At 37.6% G+C, this 19,415-nt stretch overlaps 1 protein-coding gene across 1 annotated transcript in view; it reads right to left on the bottom strand.

The window, feature by feature from the left end:
• The window catches only part of MOXD1 (monooxygenase DBH like 1), a 101,819-nt gene that overhangs the window by 52,734 nt on the left and 29,670 nt on the right, over positions 1–19,415 (bottom strand). Inside the window, exons 2-4 of the mRNA XM_037843504.1 lie at positions 15,027–15,173; positions 13,240–13,407; positions 12,344–12,427 (exon numbers count right to left, since the gene is read on the bottom strand). Of these exons, the coding sequence (XP_037699432.1) occupies positions 12,344–12,427; positions 13,240–13,407; positions 15,027–15,173 (399 nt within the window). The remainder of the gene's footprint in view (positions 1–12,343; positions 12,428–13,239; positions 13,408–15,026; positions 15,174–19,415) is intronic.

Below are 19,415 nucleotides of genomic sequence, written 5' to 3'. Positions count from 1 at the left end.
ATAAAGACAGGGCCCTTTAAACTAATGCTCAGACAATTTAAATAAATTGTTCACGTCCTCACAGCTAAACTAAACTAATGGTATTTTGTAATACTGTATCACCTGCATGGGTGGCACATTACATTAAAAAGAGTTCCCTCCAGTGGTTCAGAGCTTGGGCACTGGAATCAGACAAATCTAGGATCCTATCCTAGGTCTACCATTTTCTAGTTCTGTGACATTGGGGAAGATGTCTAACTTTTCTGAGCCTCAGTTTCCACATCTGCAAAATGGCGTAAATAGTAGATAAAACGTAGAGCCTCATTCATAGTGAGCAATGAATAAATGTATGTTTTCTAAAATTCAATCACGTTAGCACTTTCAGAATAATCTTGAGAAGCCAGGAGTTCTTAAGTATGAGTTTGTGGATACCAGGATCATAAAAGTGAGGAGACAAGCAAAGGTGCATACTCAGTGACGAGCCCGGATATTGACTGTGGTGACGAAACCCTGTGTTCAGTTTCCATTCAAAAGGCCTAATTTTACCTTGAAGATCACAAAGTAAAAATCAGCTATTACAGAGAAAATGCCCAATTTCATTAATAAAGATGATTTCAGAAAACCTATATAAAATGTCATAATTTTTTGGGAACAACAATTGTACATCTTTGGAAGATGGTTTGAAGGCAGTATTTTTCAAATCTTGAGCAATACACACAAAAATTATCCCTTGAGATCCTTCTTAGGCCCATGACTCAAGAAGAGAAAAGTGGCATAAACCTCTTCTGTAAAGAAGTCCACATACACTACGTACATTCAGGCTGCTAAGTCAACACCACTGACCTTGACAATGAAAATGGCCACGGCTATCAACAAACTCAACAGGCCAGTCCCTCATTCCATGAGAAGTGCACAGCCGTCAGCCCCTTCTGGAGGACTGTCTGCAGCTTTACTTTAGAGAACTGAAGTATTACATGCATATGTGTGCAAAGAAGAGGTGGCCTTGATTTCTGTTTTTGAGAGTATGACGCAATTTGCCAGCATTTTAACATTAAGCACAACTTGTACGTTCAGGCCTAGAGAAAAAAGCTACACAATGGTATCATTCAAGATGAAATCAGTGCCCCCAAAAGGCCACAGGCTGTAGGCCCTTTCCCTATTTCACACTGGGGACTTTGGTATGGTGAAGGCATTCCCTGATCAAAAAATGCAGTTTCCGTGACAACCAGTAACTGCAGGGATTCTGCATGCTAGAATGACATGACTAGACACCATAGATGGAAAGTCTGGCTCTCACACGAGCAGATGTTGGTTGCAGATTGGTTGCAGCATCGAATATTGTTTGCCCCAAGTGAGGCCAATTGGGGCTTCCGCACAGAATAATAAGTCACATGCCAGAATTCTAACTCGTAAGCAAGAGTCCAATATTTTTAGTCCACATTTCTTGTTTTTGGCAGACTTAAAACTCACACTTTGAGGCCAAACCAGCAAAAGTGATTATATGTGTTTATTTTTATAACAGACCATCTTCCTCAGGGAAAAGTGTCTTTTATATATAGGAAAGCTATCAGCAATGGAGAAGTCCCTTAACTCCATCTGTAAAATGAGGATAAGAATGCTCCCTAATTCACAGGTTTGTTTTGAGGCTTGCCAAGAAGACTTGCACAATGTGCAGTGAGCTCAAGAACTGTTGGTTCTCCTTTTCTAAGTTTATTTTGTCATTTAAGTACAAAAAAGTCATCTTCACCACATCCATAACTGATTCCCAAACTCAAGCCTCTGTTCATTCAACTTCCCCTGCCTAAAATCCATCTACTTTATACTTTGCCCCAAATTATCCTTTTTCCTTGGCTGTGCCAGAACCTTCACTGCTCTCACCTTTATCCCTGCCTATACTTGGCAGTTTTAATGCTGATGTTCATTTGCAGGCTTTGGGGGTTCCCTGTTCTTGATGTGCATCTCTCCCCATCTAGACCCGTGCGGTCCTCGGGATGAAGGGCTCTGTCTTGTATTGCCTTGTATCTGACAAACTACGTAGCACCTAGCACTGTCCAAAGCAGGCACTTGCTGGGCAGGCACTGATGGTGCTTCATGATTTACCATTTTACAGCATGATGAGCTGCTTTCCAGCTGATTAAGACACATAGTGGGCAGATCAAATAAACCTGATTTCCAAAACACACCACAAACCCAAGTGCCTCTCCTGTATTCTCAGGACTTCCTCAGGCTCTGGGAAACATTTAAAATACTCACTAATAGTCACTCACATGGCCTTGATTTTCTTACCATCTAAAATGCCCTATAGAGCAATTCAGTACAATTTCAGTGACGGAAAGCTCTCTCCTCCTTGGTAATGGGAAAGTCAGGGGGGTGACTTTCAACACACCATCTCTGAAATGCAACCACTTCATTATACATATCAATGTACAGAGTTAACTTCAATGTATGTATTTCACTAGAACCTGAATCCTTTTGCCTTCATAGAAAAAACTATTCTTTATATCTGAATTCATCCATGTTCACATTTTATAATGAAAGTCAGCTGTGGTTCTAGGAAACAGCTGGTGTTTTCCTCTCCCCTTCCACAAAGAAACATGCAATGCGTCAAGGAATAAAACATCTCAGAACCTTTCAATGCTTAAATCTCCATCATGAGCACAACTAACAGTGCATTTCAACATTAGGTGTTCAATGTTAGTTCAATATTAGTACAATTTGTACAATACGTATTGAATAATATAGTGATTACTATATTCACTATATTATTAATGCTGCTAATATGAAGGACACTTTACTAGGTGCTATAAAACATAATTTAACAAAGGGGGACTTCTGGGGAAGTTTACTAAATCTAAAACTATGATTCTCAACAGTGGATTTGTATCAGGATCACTTGGGGAGCTTTTTCCCTAAAGATTCTGATCCAGAAGAGTCTAATGTGCACCCTTGATTATGAATCAAGAAAAAAGCAATAACAATTCGATGAAGCAAGACATAACTACAATGTTTTTGATGTTAGTGTAGCATTGTTCTTTACAAAATATATTTTATAATTTTATTTTATATATATTTATGTATGATGCATATGATATAATATTGAACTCATATAATCTGAATTTACATGGTAGAAATACATTTATATTAAATGCACCAAAGGCTTATTACTTTAAAGAAAACAACTGTGCAGTCTTTTGTAAATTGGTGTAAAATTATCTCCTGATTTGAGTTTTATAAATTTGAATACTAAATATCTCATGTATTAAAAGTAAGTTTCCACTACATATATAATTTTTTCTACCAATTACTAAATTTAAAAAAACTTATTGTTGCATCACTAGGGAAATATGAATATTACCCTGTTTTTATAGGTATACAACTTTTTACTTTGAAAACGGACATCAAAATAAGTTTGTATGTTTTATGCCATGGAAATGTGCCCCCAAATTATCTCAATTCCTGTTACAAATTGTTTTCCAGATGATCTGCTTCATTGTTTATTTTATAAATTTCCAGTTTTGTCAATTGCAATATTTAGCTAAAGAACTCGTAAGATCTTAAGCTTTAGAAATCACATAGAAGGGTCTGTCAGTTACACTGTTAGTATCTTGAATTGTGTTAGTATCTTGAATTCAGTCTCTTGAGAAGCACCGTGATGCAACCCCATTAATTTTCAGCTGCCCAGAAGTGAAAGCAGGATTGGAATGGTTCCCAGGCCACTCTGAGATGCCACCCCATCCAGTTCTCTATCCAACTCCATGTATCATCTTGTTTTTAGGGTACCTTTCTCTAGGCATTTTGCCACAAATTTAACTGGAAAATGAAAACGCTGGTATTTCATCTCAAGTACCTTTGTACAGACAATTACAGTGAAGATGTATAAAAATTGGTCATTGCCATTGTTTTCACTTTACTGCAGAGGACTGTTAATTCAGCTTAAACAGAAGGGTGTTTCCAAAACTTGTCAAGCTACGGGATGCACCCAACAAGATTAACCGGCACACTACCTTCTTTCCAGTGAAATTATCTCCAATTGCTTTTCCTCCTAATATCATCTCCAAGAATTACCCGTTCTGTCCCTTTTCATAGCCATGTCCCATTACCTTCAGCCTAATCAGTTACCTTTCATTTTATTTAAATGACTTCCTAAATCACAACTGAGATTTTATATGTGTTATCCCTCATTAATGAGCATTTTCCAGCCTCCAAAGCTGAAAACATCACATGTCTGTGTGCTCACATGCCCATCCAACTAGGTCTAAGTCAATTCCCAAGGTCTTTGATCTCTGGAAGGTTCTGGTAAAGTCTGCTCATGTACCCTTGGGACTATGCACTGATCCTATAGGACTCAAAAATTAGCCCAGATACTGAGGAGCTGACTTCAAGGACCCATGGCTGGACATAAGCTAGGCTATCAGACATCTTTCACACTTGAAATATTTTTATTGTAGTCCATAGCATCCCGAAAAATCATAAAGCCTGGGCTAATAAAATGGTATCGAGAAAGGGTTACCAGTCCATTCAGGCAGATCTATGTTCAAATCTTGACTCTGCTTTACAAGATTTGTGTAATGCTAAGCAAGTTGTTCTGTCTCAGTGCTCTCCCCTGGAGAGTGGAAGTCATTTCAACTTACCTCCTGGAAGGCTGTGAAAGTCTAGTGAGGTACTGAAATTCAAGTAGCCAAAAATATTAGCCTTCCTTCCCTATGTGTAAGGAAAAGTCACACATATCTTACGTTACCATACCTCTTAATCCTATTGTGCTATCAACATCTGGAATCTGATGTAAATGTGTTATTAGTCTTTCAATAAATTGTATTAATTCAATTATTTACCAATTTTTACTGCCAATAATTACCAACAAATGTACTAATGCTTTTCAATCCAAACTTTTGGGCTACTTGAAAAAGGCATACTAGATTGGGTAGAGAAGAACTAAGAAAAATAAATATCTTTTTATGTCTGTTGAAAATTGGATTATTTAAGGCCACAGAATAGAAAGCCCACGGCTTAGGCTGACCTAAGAATGTGAAAGAATATTTCCCAGAGGATAGTCACCAGCTGGTTTTTATCCTTCCTTAGACAAGAACAGGAGGAAATTAGCTTAAATTTCATTCGGTTTGGAGTAATGGAAGCAAACTATGAAATCTAATTCCCAGGGAATCTTTCCTTCAAAATAAAATAGAGACTCACTGCCTACCATAGTTTTGGTGAAGCCCGGAGTCTAAGTATGAGAAAATACCAGAGGAAGTTTTAGTCATTTATCTCTCTAATCACCATCAAGAGATACTGACAAGCAATTACGAACCCATTAGACAACAGGTGTTTTCACTTGTATTCATTTAATTGTCATTAGAAAGTATTTTTCTTGCTTTGTAAGTGAGGATGCAAACTCTGAGAAGTTAGTTTGCCCGGGGCATGGAGCTAATGAAAAGCAGAATAAGAAAACAACCATTACTTCTCTCCAGAGCTCATCCTTGCTCACCGTCTCCTCAGTAAAGTCTGCCTTACCATGGCTTTACTGAGATAAAAGTATGTTATCTCCATTGGAAAGGAAACCAAAGTAAATTGGGAATATTAGTAGTACTTATTGAGCTATCTAATATATGCCAAACATATAAGCACCCTACACATATTATCTCATTTGATACTAAGGCTACCATTTGAGACAAGTGCATTATCATCCCCATTTACAGATAGAAATCTAAGACTCAGGGAGGTTAAATTGCTTCCCCTTGATTACATACCGGTAATACATAGAACCGAGATTTGCAGCACGTGATCTGACCTTGCTGACAACGTCATAGCTACTACACAGTATGGGCTCTGTAAAGATTTGTGGGTTTTGTTTGGTCTCTGTAAAGATTTGTGGTTTCACAGTGTGGTTTGATGTTAATGCTTTTACTTTCCTTTGTTTTTTTGGGTCCTTATGAAGCACTTGTTGTAGATACATATTAGACATTAACTAAATAGTATCAGTAACGAGCTCAGTTAAGTGCACGGGAATCAAAAGATTAAGAAGTAAGCTATTTCTCACCCAGGAATAAGAAAGTCCAGGTCTTTAAAAGAAATCACTTATTATGTTAATAAATAAATAATGAACTATGGGTGCCTCTGGATATGCTGGACTACCCAGAGGTTTCTGGGACATTCTGGCACACTCTAAAAAGGAGTGTGATGCTTCAGAACAGATACCAAGAGAGCCCATGCCCGAGGTGTCTAGAAAAGGGGGCCTTTTGACTTCACGGCTGACAGTGGGTCCTAAGCAGTTTCACCCCATCCACCCTAAAACTGTGAGACGCAAGCGTGTCACAAGCTGAGACCCAGGGGCATCCAAAACCACGGCACAGAATTTACATTTGGTTTCCATCAAGCCACAGCTATTTAGAAGTAGAAAGAGCCAATTGAGATCTTCTAGTCAATCCCTTTATTTTACAGAAGAGGAATTTGAAGACCAGGGTAAGGTCAAGAAGGGGCAGAAAGCTAATCAGTGACAGTTAACAATAAATCACTTTCGTGAAAAGACAAGCTTTCAAAGTGAATTCAATTACCGTGTGCTGTCAAATGATGACTAAGAACACCCATGTAGCTAGAGAATCCCCCATGATTCTGTGAAGTCGACAAAACCCAAGAGGATCTGAAATGAACTTTACAACATTGAGTAACCTAAGCCCCAAATCTTTAAATTCGTTATTTTGAAGCAAATTGTTAATGCTAGGGGCAAGAGTTCTTACCAACATCTTTTCTGTCCAAAGTTATAGTTTAAACCACAGTAAATGCCCAAATATTTCCATTTCCCCTCCAGTAGATAAAAGAAATATGAAACTTCAGATATCCTTGGATATGAGTTATAAAATTACGGTATTAATAAACTTTGTATGTCAAATTTCCAAGAAGGGGATTAAGTGACTCATAAATTTACAGCACAGATTCTTTTAGAAGATCCAGAATTACCCACTTTGTCAGTCAATGATAAAATCCACAGGTGCACTGGTATTAAGAATTTAATGACTGAATATAATGTTGCAAAGGATTTAAAACAGGGTGAAAAGTTTTTTCATATAGACATATTCTGAATATTAATTCCTCAACATGCAAAATAGATCTGCTTTTAGGAAATTTGATTAAATTAGTAAAGGCTAAAAGGGAATTAATGAAAAAAACAAATTCTAGAAATTCTACAATTTCTGCAAAAACATAATCAATCATTCTGTCAGTCAATAGTCAGCAACAAGCAGCAAACACCTACTGGGTTATGCAAAGCCTTCCAAATGATAAAGTGAAACAGAAGATGAACTCAAGAATAAAGAATGGGAAATGCATCCTGGTGACAAACCAAAATGCTATTTTCATCAGGGAAAAAAAACACATCGATTAAAAAATATTTTTGAAATATCATGTCAGAAAATAAAAGGAAGGAAATCTCTGACAGAGAAGAGATCATTCTAATAGTTGTAAAATCAGGTAGTTTACCAGAAAACTCAAATTCCCACAATTTACTAAATTTAATCTGAAGACTTATACATTTTCAGAAATAGAAACCCTTTCACACTTGACATTTCAGAAACATATTAATCCTAAAGTTCTCCATTTGAGGGTGTCCTTTTATTTAAAAAGAAGGAATGCGCAAAATAGGAAAACTGGGCCACAATATCCAATTACCATAGTATATAAAGCTAAATGTTCGTGTTATGAGCCTATTATAGGAAAACTGATTTTTGAGTAACAATTCCACATCTAAACAGTACTCAGTTTTCAAGAACATTACATGGATATTCAACGCCAATTATTATTAGGTTTTCTTGTTCTAGGAAACATTCCCCAAGCTCAGATTTATGAATGCAAAAATAGAAGAAAAGAGGAGCATCACATTTTATGGCAAGAAAGATGCTCTTTTCAGTAGCAAATAATAAAGGATAACATTTCCCTTCTTACATCCATCGATGAAGAAGAAAACGATGACAAGTGTTTTGTTCACATCAACTTCACAATTTCTCCAAAGCAGAAAGTTTTCAAGGTGACCTCCCTAAATGAAATAATTGAAACCCAGGATCATCTGGAACTCTGTCTAGGAAGGGTTGGCTGGTTTGGGGTCTGTTAGCAGCCCAGAAACCTAACAAGATCATCAACAGTTTAGCAACTGTGTATTGCTAGTGATCACCAGAATTGTAATTAATTAATTCACTTAACAAACATCATGTGCCGGATACTCTTCTAAATACTTTACAAACGTGAAACTCTTTTGATTCACTTAACAATTGTGAGAACTCCTTTGAGTGCTGCTTTTATCCCCATTCTTCAGTTGAGGAACTAGAGACACAGAGAGATCTAATAGCATGCCCAAGTTCAAGTAATCCTCTCTTAAATGTCACCAACAGTTACAGTTTGGACACACTGTACTATCCTGTTCTGACCCTCCTCACTAAATAATAGTTTTCAATGAAAAGCCAGTTGGAGAGGAATACGTTGGAAATAAAGGTCCTGATAACAATAATTGGTTTATTGAGTGTTTTTCTATATGTCAGATACTAGGCTTAGTGCAAACAAAACCTCCTGTTCAATCCTTGGTCTAAACGATCCCATAAGGAAGGTCTCATTCCCCTTTAAATGAGAAAATTGAGCTTGAGATGGATAGACAACTAATAAATGCAAAGAAAGGATTCAAACCTAGGACCCCTGGCTGCAGAATCACCAGCCATAGCCCAGGGCTCCCTGTTTTCCTGGTAGGAAGATGGTCTGTATCAGATGAAGATTGGGGAATGAGGATTCCTTATGGCTAGTTTTCTTGCTTTCTCCTCTGTAACATAATAGGGCCATCAATATTTATTAAAATAATAAGACACATCATGTTTAAATGGATGAATTAGGAGTTTATCTTATTAGGAGGATTCTCTGACAATAAACATTCTTCAAAAGGAGCTGTGCATTATACCAATTGCTAAGCCCAAATTCTAGTAGAATACCTCTAGTCATTACCAGTAGTTGTAATATGATATTACTATTGACTAAAGAGAGTAGAAAGAATAACCTTCTCTTAAAAAAATTTAAACTTAGGGTAAATGTACATATTTGGCAAAGCTCATACAGGGTCTTGCTTACAAATGGAGAGCTGGGTGAGAGGGTGGGTCTCAAGTGTAAAACAAAGATGGTCTCATGTGAGAAGAGTGGTTTTAATATAAATTACCAAGAATTCTCTTTTCTACAATCTCCAGATGCACCTGCAAATGTGACATGCTGTCATCTGACCACATAAATATTTTCAAGTCACTATTTTAAACACTTTTGTAAGAATCCAAATACAAATCAAAAAGCTGGAACCACAAGTGAATTGGAGCATCAATCTTTTTTATCGTAAGCACAACTTTCCTGCAGAAGAAATTGTTTAACACCCTTTGTCATTTTATAATTTTAGGAATTTTAGAAATTATTTACCTTTTTACTTTGCAATTATGGTAGTAAATAACTTTTATCATTTCATGATTATAACTGAAATTACTAATGTTATTATTTTAATTTTTAGTCATTCCCATTAAATATATTCATGAGCAAATCAATAATATATTTTATTTATCTGCTTAGTTTTATTGAGCAGTACTATCAACATTTAAACTGCAAATACAAACTATTTCTCTGTCTGAATGAGTTAAAGAAAAATACAAAGAATTTCTGTCTGAATATGCTATATATAATCTATATGTTCTTAAAATTTACTGCAAATGACATACAATATAATGCAATATTAAAACCACATTCTCTTTTCTGAGAAAGTACTTTTTATTTGTTTCACAGGAGGACTCAGGCTTTTTGATCCAGTGCTTTGTTGAATATAGAAAAAGGAATATGGAGAACCATTTAGCTGGATGGCTTTTCAAAACATGTAGGACTTTGATTTTATGAAATGAAGATATAATGTTCTTAAATTATTATAAATTATCTCCGCTAGGGAAAAGAGAATGGAAATTACATCTTTTAAAAGTAAATTCTGAAAAAAAAAAAGTAAATTCTAGACCAATGACTTCAACTTGCAAAGCTTATTAAAGTTTTATTGTAACCTGGCATGTGTTATAAATTAAAAACGATTTTGAAAGACTGTCTCACAGCAATTTGTAGAATCTAAATAGGTTAAATTTATTTTCCCAGTAGAGCTTTCTTTTTTTTTTTTTTTTTTGTTTTCATTTGTTTATTTGCATTTTCTATGTGAATTCATTTCAAGGATAAAGGAAAATTTTTCATACTCCTTAGTGAACTTTAAAATATTTTAGAGTTTAGCAACAAACTCAGGAATCTATACTAGAAGTAATAATAGAATTTAAAATTCTAACTACCAACCCCTTGTACCCCTACAACAAAAGTTTGGATAAGCACCCTCTCTAACCTACTGTCCCTCAAATCCCCTCTTGCTCAGGGTAAGAACTTTAGTCATCTGATAGACCTCCAAATACTGTGAAACATGCTCCAAGCCTTTCAAGTTCCTGAGATCCCTCTTGATATAAATACCCAGCTGAAGACAGCAACATGACTCCCAAAGTAGTTAATTCTAAGATATGTTTGTGATAGGAAAGCAGAAAACTCTTAGATGAGACACCCAGCAAAGTCCCCACATAGAAGATCAGAACATAGACCTCTATTTACCCTCTTAAATGTAAATAAATATTTTTATGTCACTCAACTCAACTATTCGCATTATGACATTAGTAATAATGACAAGAATAAAGTTCTCACATAGAGGTTCAGAACAGAGACTGCCTCTCTTAAATGTAAATAATTATTTTTATGTCATTCAACTCAACTATTCGCATTGTGACAGTACTAATAACAAGAATAAAAATACATGAAAGCAAGTGGTTAAGGACTTTAAATCCTATCAATGAATGTTTACTGAAAAATGAATAAAGGAAACATTTTGTGGAGCATTTGTTTTCATTTCTGATCCTGCAGTTTCACATTTGTCCCTGAAGCTGGTTCCAGTTAAATTTACTGCAAACACAAGTGGTAGAATATGATATAAACATGGCATTCTCTTTCCTGAGCCTTTTTGTTGGTGTAAGGGAAGGATTTGGTCACCATGTGAAATATAGAAGACTAGAATTTGCATCCCCCTTTCACAAGCAAAGTCTTTTGGTTGCAAAAACATCCTACAAATATGTAGGACTACATGTTCATTCAGCACACATGCCCTCAGCCTGGCCCTCTTGCCTCTAGGTAGTTGTGAATATTCTGCAAACAAAAGGCAGGTCTGTGCGACAGCACAAATGAAGTAGAATTAACCAATGCTAGTCACTTTATAGAACATGCTCAGCATTTGCATCTCTGCAAAATGCTAGGAGATTGGGAGGGAAGTGTTGTGACCATCAACCTCCTATGGATGAAGAAACAGGGACCCAAGGCATTACGCAAAGCCACTCAACCTGATAGCACACAGTTAACCCAACGGTGGACCTGTGATCAGAACCCATGTATTTTCCTCTAGTCTAGAGTCTAGAAGTTTACTCCTTTCTCACATCCACACTGCTTTATTACATAGTCTGGGGGTTGACAGGAAGATGGCACTCCCTGGCCTGGTTTTCTATTTCTCTGAATGTTGACAGTATTTCATTTCATTTAATTCTTGGCCACGTCTCCCACAGTCTCACTGTAAGCTCTTTGAGAGCAGAGATCATATCTCCAGCCTCTGTCAAACTGCCAACAATTCCTAGACAGAGCCACAGATCTGTACGTTGTTTCAAAAATCCTTGTTTCATTCACTAACTGGATGCAAAACTTTTGGTGGTCCACCTCCAAAAACTTTTTGGAGGTCCAACCTCCAAAGTTTGGGGTTGAGAGGGAATTATATGCCATAGACAAATTGGATTTATTATCCAACTCTGTAGTTTTTAATCCTGTAGAAATTCACTAATTTTCTTTTTTTCTATTTTCACAAAGATACTACAACAATTGTTTTTTATGACAATATCCAGAATTATCAATGAAACAGATATTCTCAAGCAACCTTAGTGGGGACTATATCATCCTGGATATAATTTATAAATATGTAAATATATCATTTAAAATTGCAAATCCAACCATTCCAGTTGCAGAAATGTTGCCTATACAAATAATAAGAGGCGTTCAGATGCATCCCAAAACTTTGACCTTTGACATGTAAAATTAGGAGATGAAAACCAAATACTAGCTACAATCCTTGTCTTCTCATTAAACTCAGTGACTCTTAAGACAGTGTGTGGGTCAGACAAACCTGCTGTGTTCTCTAAGTAACTTTCATAGAAATTAAAATCATTTCTACATGTTTTACCATTTTCATTTTAAGGGCAACAATTTCCTCCTTCACTCACATAAATTAAGTTTAGCCCGTGAGCAGGTCACATACCTTTATTACATGATGCTTTTCCTGGAAAACAGGAATCTTAAACATTTGGCACCAATATGTTGTCCCTTTGTTTGGGATGGGGACCTGTCTTAATAAAAAGGGGAGGGGGACATAAAGTCACATTCTTTTGACATGTTATTAAACACAATAATTTAAGCAACACCCCCCTTCCACATTGTCCCAGTTTGAATGTATTATATCCCCCAAAAGCTCATTATCTTTGATGCAGTCTTGTGTGGGCAGATGTATTAGTGTTGATTGGATTGCAATTGTTTGATTGAGTGTTTCCATGGAGATGTGACCAACTCAACTGAAGGTGATAGCTCTGATTACATTATTTCCATGGAGGAGTGGCCCCACCCATTCAGCATCGGCCTTGATTAGTTCACTGGAGCCCTATAAAAGCTCAGACAGTAGGAGCAAGCTTGCTACAGCCAAGAGGGACACTTTGAAGAATGCACAGGAGCTGAGAGAGGAGCTGCAGATGAGAGACAGTTTGAAGATGGCTGTTGAAAGCATACTCTTGCTCTAGAGAAGCTAAGAGAGGACAAATGCCCCAAGAGCAACTGAGAATGACATTTTGAAGAGGAGCTGTGGCCTAGAGAGGAACGTCCTAGGAGAAAGCCATTTTGAAACCAGAACTTGGAGCAGATGCCAGCCACATCCCTTCCCAGATAACAGAGGTTTTTCGGACGCCATTGGCCATCCTCCAGTGAAGGTACCTGATTGTTGATGCATTATCTTTAGACTGTAACTATGTAACCAAATAAACCCCCTTTTATAAAAGCCAATCCATCTCTGGTGTTTTGTAATCTGGCAGCACTGGCAAACTGGAACACACACTTTCAACAAACCCATCCCTACAATCAAAAAAAAAAAAACCAAAAACAACTTACGTCTTGATTTACCAGGTCAAAGAACTGTAAGGCTGTAGACAGCACATTGGTTTTCTCAGGATTCAAGAGGCGCAGGCTTTTGGTGCCCCTGTTGGATCCATGGTACTGGGGGCTGGCTGCCTCCAAGTCCTCATGGTGGAAGGCCCAGATCACCCTCACTGTGCTCTCCTGGAGGTGACACGACACAGGCACGATTAGTTCTCAGAAGAGCACCTTCCTTACCACTGAGTTGAGCTTCAAGAACTCTGTTTAAAGCAGGATATATTTGGTTCACAGTATGATCTCTAACATTGATTGTGTGAACTTGAGTAGATCATTAAATATCCAAATGGATGAATTACCTTTTGGAAGAAATCAGCTATCTCAGCCCTGGAGAGTATGCATTCCAAAACTGAGTAAAGGACAATTGACTTAGCAGTTATGTTTGATGCAGTTGACCACAGTAGGTTACTCTCATGCTAAAATACAAACTAGCAACTAGTGGTTACCAAGCAAACATTTTTGCTAAGAGGCAGGGGCTTTGAAAAAGTAAACCAGTTTTCATACCACGGAACAGTTTAGGGAAAATAAATAAATAGAATGAAAATTAATATTACCTTCCAGGGCAGGACTTTTTTTCCACAATAGATGTTTCCCAATCACATATATGAATTCACAGAAAGTGCAAACATGGAAGGAGTTTCTGATTCTAGGTTTGCTTATTACACAAGAGTCTACATGTAGTCATTTTTTTTATAAATCCTGGGAATTTCAAAGGTGCCAGAACAACCCAACCAGGGAAAATGCTGTCAGGTAAAATTAATTTCCATTGTGCAATTGGGGGGGCAAGGTAGAGTTGTGCTGTGGTATTAAAAAAACTGCCCAGTCCTCCCACAGACAAAGGTGTTTCTGCCATATCTTTGTAAAAAGAACTTTAAAAAGAAGCAATAAAGCAAAAAGCATCTATTTTAAATGTTCTCTTTGCTATGTTCTTTCTTAAGTCAAATGCTTGTAATTATTATTCCAGTTAAAATATAACTGTACTATGTATTACATAAAAATTGATCCACATCTTTGTATGTGTTTTTTTTCTTCCTCTTTTACTCTTTATGCTGAAGGTTAATCAGAACTGCTTCAGGTTTATATTCCCTCTTTTAAAACTTTAATTTACCAAATATGAAAACATAACTGTATAGAATAATATAAACATGAAAATGATCCAATCAATTCATAAAAACTTCCAAAGCAACCTGATGAATTATGTAACCTCTAAATATTGAATCTGTATATACGTAAAGGTACAGCATACTGATTTTTGCATGAAATCTGAAAACAAGAAACCTTATATAATATGTCAATTTTAGAAGGCAATTTTAATCAGCCTACTATTCATCTCAATTTTAGAAATTTACAAAAATGAATCAGTTACAAAACAGATGAATTATATCCTGATGTTCAGCATCCTAATTCTCTTTCATGTAATACATTTCCTCCAATTTTCACACACTGCCTATTTTCAAATTTTAAAGAGAATCAGCTAAAAGCCTTCTTCAGGCAAAAAACATACAAGCTTTAAAGAGCTCTGTAATTTTAGATTCACAAAAAAATTGCATTTATTGAAATCTATGGTCTTCAATTTTTTGTATATGTGGTTTCTCAAGAGATACCAAAAATAACTCTGTGACTTTGTCATCAAAGATATTTTTAAATACCTTAGTATCCAATTATTCGACCATTTATTCTATAAGGCGTTTCACAAGTGTGAATTACAGTTTACTCAAGCCTGCATCTGCCCGTCAGCTCCTTACCGATATACTCTTGTCATTGATGTCACAAGTATGCAGCTCTCTCGTAAACTCAATTACTGTGTGTGTACTATTTTCCATGGCATATTCTAAGTGGTAATCTTGCTGTGCATCCTTTTTCAACTCTCTATTTGAATCTGTAAAATAATCCTGTGGAAAACATGGGAAAGAAAAATCAGGATGTCTGTTACACATTGAATTATGTCCCCCATAAAGATATGTTCAAGAACCAACCCCTGGTCTCCTGAATGTGACCCTATTTGGAAATAGGATTTTTGAACATGTGATTAGTTAAAACATGACCAAACTGCATTAAGGTGGGCTCTAATCCAATATGATTGAAGTCCTTTTAAGGAGAGAAAATTCCAACACAATCAGACAGATGGAGTGAAAAGATGGCCATGTGAACAGAGAGAGTTTTGAGTTACGCCACAAGTCAAAGAATGCCATGGATTATTGACCATCACTAGAACCCTACAGACTCGGAGAAAGCACAGCCTTGCTCAAACCTACAGATTTCAAACTTCTAGCCTCCAAAACTGCGAGACAATAAATTCCTGTGGTTTTAAGTTATCCAGCTTGTAATACTTTGTACACCAGCCAGAGGCAACTAAGACTATATCCTCAATTCAGAATGAAAATAATTTAGATTTAGAATATTTATAGGAGCTAATGAAAACTGATTCTGGGTTTGCTTAATAAACAATTCAGTCTCTATAGTCATTTTACAGATTCTGGGAATTTCCAAGGTTCTGGGGTACCCCAACTAGGGAATCAGTTTTCTAGGAAAACGGTCCGTACTTGAACTTGTAGCTCTTCGGGAAAAATAAATTCCTGCCCAAGCCAGTGCAAAGCCAGAACCAGCCACCAAGTCAACTCTCTTTTCACTATCACAGTGGAGCTTCTCTTCACCACTTAGAAAAGCCAGGAGACATCCTGAGGTCAGAGGTTGTTTTATTACGAGGTTTTATGAACCCTGCTTATTAAGATTAAATGCAGAGAGGAACCTAAGATGGCGGCTAGGTGAGACAGAGGGAAAAACACCTCCATGGAAATCACTAGATAAAAAACCAGAAAGTGACCCAGAACACCACTTCCAGAGTAGCACCAGCCGGACAAGTTCTGCTAAAGCCACAGGGAACGTGCGTTTGGTGAAACCAGGTGTCTGCATTCTGAAACGAGTGAGTAAGTCGAAGGAGTCCCTCAGCCATGTGGCGGTGTGGTGAAATGGTGGGTTGGTGTTTTAAAAAAAAAAAAAAAAAAAAAGAAGCCCGGGAAAAGCTGCAGATAAGACGGGAGCAGTCTGGACTAATGCCTCGGTGTCTGGAGTGGAGGATACCCCTTCCCACACCCACTGCTGTTTGTCTCAGGTCCAGGGGAGCAAAGGGGAGATGCACGACTTGCAGCCGTCTCCCCAGCAGACGGGGCTACTCCTGCCCAGGGCCGAACACACAGCACAGAGCCAAGCCAAGAAACCCAGCCTGACAGGGAGTCTTTCCCGCAGCACCGCTCACATGACACAATATCGGCCGTGGACAGTGGCCTTGAATACACCCACGGCTGATTGTCCTGGAGCTGGGAGAGCAGAGCTGTGCAGAAAGGGGGAAGTTAATACGTCCCATTCAACCATCTCTGAAGTGGGCTGGGAACGCCCCTACACAGCCCGGCGGCCCAGGGCTTCCCTGGAGGCTGGGGCTCACTTGTGACGTGGCACGGCCCTCCCCCCCTCAGCAGAGGTCCTGGAAAAGCACAGCAGGGAGGGGGGAACCATTCGGAAATCCCAGGGAACCTACGCCAATACCAACGACTTTTATGTCAGCGGCAGAGAACAGCCTTAAATCTCTGGGAACACCTGAGAGGTTTGATTGTTAAACCTGCCCTTCCTCCCTAACTGCTCAGGCACACACCCCTCATTGAGGGCAGACAGCACCGACAACACACCCAAATTAAGTGCACCAATTGGACCCCAAAAGAATCAGATCCCCACACACCACAAAGTTGGGGAGAACTGACTTGAGGGGAATAGGTGACTCACGGACGCCATCTGCTGGTCAGTTAGAGAAAGTGCATGTCACCAAGCTGCAATTCTAACAAATTAAAGATCAAGTAAAGCAAATGCCAAGAAGCCAAAAACAACAGAAAATCTTAAAGCATATGATAAAACCAGACGACATGGAGAACCCGAACCCAAACACTCAAATCAAAAGATCCAAAGACACACAGTTCCTGGCAGAATTAATCAAAGAACTACAGACAGGCAATGAGAGCATGGCACGGGATATAACAGAAGACTTGAAGAAGAGCATGGCACAGAATATAAAAGACATAAAGAAAACCCTAGAAGAGCATAAAGAAGATATTGCAAGAGTAAATAAAAAAAATAGAAGATCTTATGTAAATTAAAGAAACTGTAGGTCAAATTAAAAAGACTCTGGATACTCATAATACAAGATTAGAGGAAGTTGAACAACAGCTCAGCCTCCTCAAGGAGCACAGAACAGAAAATGAAAGAACAAAAGAAAGAATGGAGAAAAAATTGAAAAAATTGAAATGGATCTCAGGGATATGATAGATACAATAAAACATCGAAATTTAAGACTCATTGGTGTCCCAGAAGGGGAAGAGAAGGGTAAAGGTCTAGAAAGAATATTCAAAGAAATTGTTGGGGAAAACTTCCCAAACCTTCTACACAATATAAATACACAAAGCATAAATGCCCAGCGAACTCCAAATAGAATAAATTCAAACAAACCCACTCCAAGACATATTCTGATCAGACTGTCAAATACTGAAGAGAAGGAGCAAGTTCTGAAAGCAGCAAGAGAAAAGCAGTTCACCACATACAAAGGAAACAACATAAGACTAAGTAATGACTACTCAGCGGCCACCATGGAGGCGAGAAGGCAGTGGCATGACATATTTAAAATTCTGAGAGAGAAAAATTTCCAACCAAGAATACTTTATCCAGCAAAACTCTCCTTCAAATTTGAGGGAGAGCTTAAATTTTTCACAGACAAACAAATGCTGAGAGAGTTTGCTAATAAAAGACCTGCCCTACTTCAGATACTAAAGCAAGCCCTACCGACAAAAGAAACAAAGAAAGGAGAGAGAGAGATAGAGACTTTTAACAGACATATATAGAATGTTACATTCCAGGTCACTGGAACACACATTCTTCACTAGTGATCACGGATCTTTCTCCAGAATGGACTGTATGCGGGGACATAAAAACAAGCCTCAATAAAAGAAAAAAGAAAAAAATGAATTTGTTTAAAGCACATTCTCTGACCACAATGGAATACAAATAGAAGTCAATAACCATCAGAGACGGAGAATTCACAAACACCTGAAGGATAAAAATGAGGGGGGGATAAAAACATTCCCAGATAATCAAAAGCTGAGGGACTTCATCACCAGTAGATCAGTCCTAAGCAGGCTGAAAGGAAGGGACACTAAACAATTGACTGAAACCACATGAAGAAATAAAGATTTCCAGTAAAGATCACATGGTAAATATAACGAGCAATACTATGGTATTGTTGATTTATAACTCTACTATTTACTTCCTACAGGATCTAAAATATATAAACTGTAATGGTAAATCAGTGGTTTTGGACTCAATGTAAAATATGTAATTTTTGACAAGAACTACATAAAGGTGGGGGAATGGAGGAGTATAGGAACACAGTTTACGTGTCCTATTGAAGTTAAGCTGTTATCAAAGAAAAACAAGACTGTTATAGATTTAAGATGTTAAATTTAAGCCCCATGGTAAACACAAAGAAAGTATCAGAGAATATGACCAAAGCGATGAAAAGTAGAGTAGGGGTTCCAAGAAGTGGGGGAAGGGGCAATGGGGAGTTAAGAAATGAGAGTAGGGTTTCTATTTGGGTTGAAGGGAAACTTCTAGAAATGGATGGTTGGAAGGTGATAGCATTGCAACATTCTAAATGTGATTAATCCCACTAATGGAATGCTAGGGAGGGGGTGGAATGGGAAGATTTAGGCTATATATATATCTTTCCACAATTGAAAAAAAAAATAAGACAGTTTAAATAGATGACAATTAAATGCCAAGGATGATCCTGGATGGGACCTGAGGTCAGAGGAGAGGAGGCTCAAAGGGACACAGATGGGACACAAGGAAAAAAAAAAAAGCAAAGGGAAATATAGAATGTAAGCTTTATATCAATGTTGAATTTCTTGGTCTTCTTAGCTGCGTTTAATGAGATTGCATAAAATAATGTTCTTGTCCATGGGAAAGGTACATGTGAATTATATTGTTTATTCAAAGATATGTGCAGCTTGCTCTCATATGTTCAGAGGACAGAGCAATAGATGATGGGGGTCAGGGAGGGAGGGAGAGAGGGAGGGAAAGAAAGAGACAGTGAT

This window comes from Choloepus didactylus, chromosome 7 (assembly GCF_015220235.1).
Source record: "Choloepus didactylus isolate mChoDid1 chromosome 7, mChoDid1.pri, whole genome shotgun sequence".
In the NCBI taxonomy this organism is placed as follows: domain Eukaryota; kingdom Metazoa; phylum Chordata; class Mammalia; order Pilosa; family Megalonychidae; genus Choloepus; species Choloepus didactylus.
Note: the sequence above shows the minus strand (reverse complement) of the source record. Positions and strands in the feature narration are given on the sequence as shown.